The sequence below is a fragment of the Lolium rigidum genome, chromosome 2 (genome assembly GCF_022539505.1).
Source record: "Lolium rigidum isolate FL_2022 chromosome 2, APGP_CSIRO_Lrig_0.1, whole genome shotgun sequence".
NCBI lineage: Eukaryota > Viridiplantae > Streptophyta > Magnoliopsida > Poales > Poaceae > Lolium > Lolium rigidum.
This window is the reverse complement of record NC_061509.1, coordinates 71714270-71718979: the sequence shown is the minus strand read 5'-3', so window position 1 is coordinate 71718979 and position 4710 is coordinate 71714270. Positions and strand designations below refer to the sequence as shown.

Here is a 4710-nt window from a genome sequence, read left to right as displayed (position 1 = left end):
AAGGGCGGCGCCAAGCGCCACCGCAAGGTCCTGCGCGACAACATCCAGGGCATCACCAAGCCGGCCATCCGGCGCCTGGCTCGCCGCGGCGGCGTGAAGCGCATCTCGGGGCTCATCTACGAGGAGACCCGCGGCGTCCTTAAGATCTTCCTCGAGAACGTCATCCGCGACGCCGTCACCTACACCGAGCACGCCCGACGCAAGACCGTCACCGCCATGGACGTCGTCTACGCCCTCAAGCGCCAGGGACGCACCCTCTATGGCTTCGGAGGCTGAGCTCGTCGCTTCTCTTAGCCGGGTCCGCCTGTGCCTAGAGGCGAGCTGCTGTTTCGATTGGCTGCGTACCTGTAGTCTGTAATGAAATTGTTTCATATGGATGAATGAATCAATGAATGAATTTGGTGCCGCTGGATGGATAATTGATTCCGTGTCTACTGTGTTTATGAAGAATTGTCTGTTCCTCGATTATGTTTCTTGGAATTATGACGCTTCTTTTCAGCTTTTAGATACATCATTACTTTGTCGATTGTTATCTGAAATATGATGGAACTTTGTTTGTCACATCTGTAAATTTCAACCACCAGTGATCTGCCTAATCATCTCAGTGTTAAAATAACAGTTTCAGTCATGTTATGCAGCTGGTGTCATGCTTTTTAATTGAACATGTTCTGAAATTGTAATTTGCCTTTCACTGCTGTAATTTCATCTGCAATGAAACAATTTGGATCCTTATTCCTTAATCTGGTCTCAGTACTTGTGCCGTATCATGCTGGTATAAGACTTGCTGATTTGGTCTTTTCAAACTTCTCATTCGAGATTGCACTCACTCGGTATTGCGGTTTGCGATTTTCTGAGACTGTCTTATGGTTCTCTGTTCGATTTATGTCCTGTGAAACTTAATCCGTACCGTTTATGCTGTTTCTGTTCGAACTTCACCAGGAGTAGAGATGCAAGATAAATTTTGCCTTTTGCTTATTCAAGAACTGCTGTGGCATAACTCGAATGAGGAACAGCAGTTCTGCCCTATTTGGGCTTGGTGCCCTGGTTTCAATTTCTGACTTTCACATGGGACTTAAATTACTGCAAATTGCTATCCAAAATTTGCACTCTGCACTCTATGTCAAAAGCCTTTCATCTCCAATCTGCACTCTGTTGAAGGAACGCAAGCTTTACTAGAGGAATTCAACATAATATAGTGCAATGACAAGAGCCTTTTTGTGTTTATTGCAGTTTCACCTTATTGTATGAGAACTGAAAGTTGCTTACGGTACTCTACTTGATATCTTCTGAGGTGGATGTTGACCTACCGTTGTGAGTTGTTGCTTGGTGGCTAGAAGTCATGGTTACAGCAGTTTGAATAAAATGACTGATATGGATTAGTTTATAATGTCCTTTCCAGACAGCATGTAAGCGTGATACATGCTCATCCCCACCACATTACTTGAAGCAGTACTAGACACGGGCGCGAGTATACAGGACAATTCTACTCCCTTGAACACCCAAAAACACAGGAGTGCTGGGGATTTCAGTTCATATATAAGTAATTCAAACAAACCGACGAAAGACGGCCACAAACTTGAGGCAGGGAAGCAAGCAGCATTATCCACAGTGATAAAATAATAACATGTTAGGAGAGCAGAACAGGCCAAAAACATTTTACTCAAGTTATAAGTTCAAGGGTGAGAAATAGCATAAATAAAATTCATGTTCAAATCATAAAGTCGATGGTATAAGCACATGGACAGTCAGAAAAATCATCAGCGGCCATCAGGTTCAGGGTTGCATTAGCTAATTGCTACAGACCAGTTGGACGGATCTCACGCAGAAGCTGACTTGCGCAGCTCATTCTCGCCGTGGGCGAAGTGGCACCTTTCACCAAAAGTGCAGGGTCCTTTGGTGAAGTGCTCGCACAGCTTGGTCTTGAAGTTGCTTCCTGGCCCTCCGCTGCGGTGAGATCCTCCCACTAGGTTCAGGCCTGGCGGAGGGGCGCTGCTGTTGCCATCAATGCTGACAATCAGCTCCGTGACCATAGCACTGGCATCATTGATCTGATCAAATGTGCCCTCAAGCTCAATGTTTCTCAAGCTGGCATCTGATTCGTGATCCCGGATGACCAGCTTAGCCCCGCTGACTCGGGATATATATTTTGTGTTGATTCCACCCTTCCCGATGATGGCACCTACAAGGGGTGCATCAACACTGATCTTGGCTGTGGCGGAAGCCCCGAAGCTTGCTGGAGTGGTCATGCCAGGGGTGAGCATTGCCGGAGGTGCAGAGTGACCGGTAGGCTTTGGTCCCACATGGGGCGGCATTGAGTTGTTCATGAACATATGCTTGCCGAGTTCCCCCTCACCATGTGCAAAGTGGCACTTGTCACCCCATTTGCATCCCTCTGCAGTGTCATACTTGTTGCACAAGCGAGTCTTAAAAGTTAGTGTGAGGGCGCCATTAGGAACAGCAGGTCCCACTGTCATTCTTCTTGGCGGATCTGCAAATACTGGGCCACCCAGGTTGCTCATCTTTGCAACAGCCTGGTGACCGTCAGGGAAGCAATGGAGGAAGTGGCAACCCTCGCCAAACGGGCAGCCAGCGGTACTGCACAATGAGAACATAATGTGGGTAAGTAACTTAATTACCAAAAATGATATCCTAATTGCAGGGCTCAATAATAAAGAGGTTCGTTGTAAGTGCAACTGGTAGTGACTAACAAGATTCAGACATGTGAATTGTATAGACAAAAGCCTCATGAATATGATTACAACTGTGGATAGTAACTTAAGAACAACTAATTATTCTAGGGTACATAATATGCAATGTGGACTACGATCCGATTAGGAGCCCTACTTCTCAAAATAATTAAAATCTGAGTTGACTGAAGAAATAAATTCTAGAGTGGCTACCACATTTTGGAATAACAGAGTTAACCTACATTCTGAATCTCTGCCGCTAATAATCGTCTTAGATCATAAGTTCAAATTTTGTTACTGTGCCTCAGGTTAAATAGATGGTTCACAGTGAGTCGAAAAGCAACTATTGATGGAAATATCATTTTAAACCATATAGTAAAATATTCCTGCATCTAACAATTGTTAGAGCAAACAATATACGCCGCGCAGGATATATGTGGCAGAATTTCCAGTGGCCAAGTCATATGTTCAATCTTGTTTCCCAAATTGATAAGATGAGGATGCATCATGATATTACTGACTAATTGTTCATCTGAAAAGTAGTTACACGTCCTTAAACCGTTCTTGCACCGACAACCATGCACATTCCAGTTATACTCCAGCAGAAATCCTTAAGCTTGCATTAGAGAGAATTGTAGGAGAATCTTGCTTAACAACTTGTTAGCTACAATACATGTTTCCATAAACAGAAGCAAAGTTTTAACCACATAACAGCTACCGTGCAGAATAAATGTTACCGGGTGGAGTTTATTTTAAGATGGACCAATAACCTGAAAAATTTGATGCATGGCTTCAGTTTGCTTCCTACGCCGGTTTGAAATGGCTCCGATTCTGTTAAACCAGATTAATTATGTGCGACAAGTTAATACACTGTTGATTTACTGATCTTGATTGATTCATAAAAGAAGCTTATATTCGCCGTTGAATAATTTTACAATACATTGCATTAATCGAAGTCTTGACCACACTAGATTCAGCTGGAATTGTCCAAATATTTAATACATAGAATCCAGAGTTCCAGACAGAAAATCTAATAGCAAGTTCTAATCGAACAATGTAATAATTCGCAACGATCAGTAGGCATACATTCACGTGGTCAGGTAAAATTAATCATACCCAACAAATTAGACCGCGGTGAGGTGACTGACAAAACTATTGAGCAAATGCCAGCTTTTAACCCCTCCTAAACCCCTCATCTTTACCGACAAACATGTATAGATCCCCTCAGGCAATCGCACCACGTAGCTTCCCCGGAAAAAACCTAAACCATGACCTAACGATAGAAAAACTCGGCGGCATCCCAGACCCCGAGATGCTAAACCCAAGTTTCATTCGACGAAGCAAGATAGGAGCAGAGAGGGGCGGGTGCCACTCGAACTTACCTCGCGTGCGCTTCCCGCCGACGAAGGCGCCGTTAGCGCCATCGGCCGTGCCCCTCTTGCGGCCGCCACCTTCCATCGCTGCCTGCGCGCGCCGGCGCCGCCGCCTGCGAGCTCGATTAGGGCCTGTGAGTCGCGGCGGACAAGAGAGCCGGAGAGTGTTGGGTGGGTTGTATGGGAACGGCACGCGATGGTTGTGAGAGAAATGCGGCCTGAGAGGCGGGGAAATGCTTAAAAAGCGACCGGTCGGCTGGTTAGGCTTGAGCGGGCCGGTGCTGGTTTGGTCGCTCTCACTCCTCCACGTCTCTTCGTTTCAGGTTCGAGGTAGCATCCAAAGTTTCAAGAGTTTTACTTTTAAAAATATATAGTTACGGCTCCTCAAATTTAGTTCCTGGTCGCACATGTGAATTTCAAATTCATGTGTATGAAAACATATCTCTATAATAATACAAAACTTAAGATTCCACTTTTGTTTAATTATGTTCGCTAAAATCCAAGAAAAATAACACAGAAAGGACCCCCACCCCACCACCAATAAAAGAATTTACAACAGAATCCCCTACTTTTACATAAAATACTCTGCAAAATAAATGTTGAATTCCATCGAGTTCTTCTCCACCGTTGATGTAGACGAGCTCGATGAT

The 4710-nt window shown here is 44.8% G+C and overlaps 2 protein-coding genes across 2 annotated transcripts in view; one reads left to right on the top strand and one right to left on the bottom strand.

Annotated features, from left to right (window-relative positions):
- LOC124689870 (histone H4-like) overlaps positions 1-276 on the top strand; it is a 14866-nt gene extending 14590 nt beyond the window's left edge. The window contains exon 2 of the mRNA XM_047223329.1: positions 4-276. Coding sequence (XP_047079285.1) covers positions 4-276 — 273 coding nt within the window. The remainder of the gene's footprint in view (positions 1-3) is intronic.
- A 1541-nt stretch (positions 277-1817) lies between these two features.
- On the bottom strand, positions 1818-4145 carry LOC124686700 (zinc finger CCCH domain-containing protein 14-like). Its single transcript, XM_047220603.1, has 3 exons — positions 4070-4145; positions 3458-3518; positions 1818-2595 (listed from the first exon to the last, which is right to left on the bottom strand). Exons 1-3 carry the CDS (start codon positions 4143-4145, stop codon positions 1818-1820), a joined length of 915 nt encoding a protein of 304 aa, XP_047076559.1.
- Positions 4146-4710: the final 565 nt, after the last annotated feature.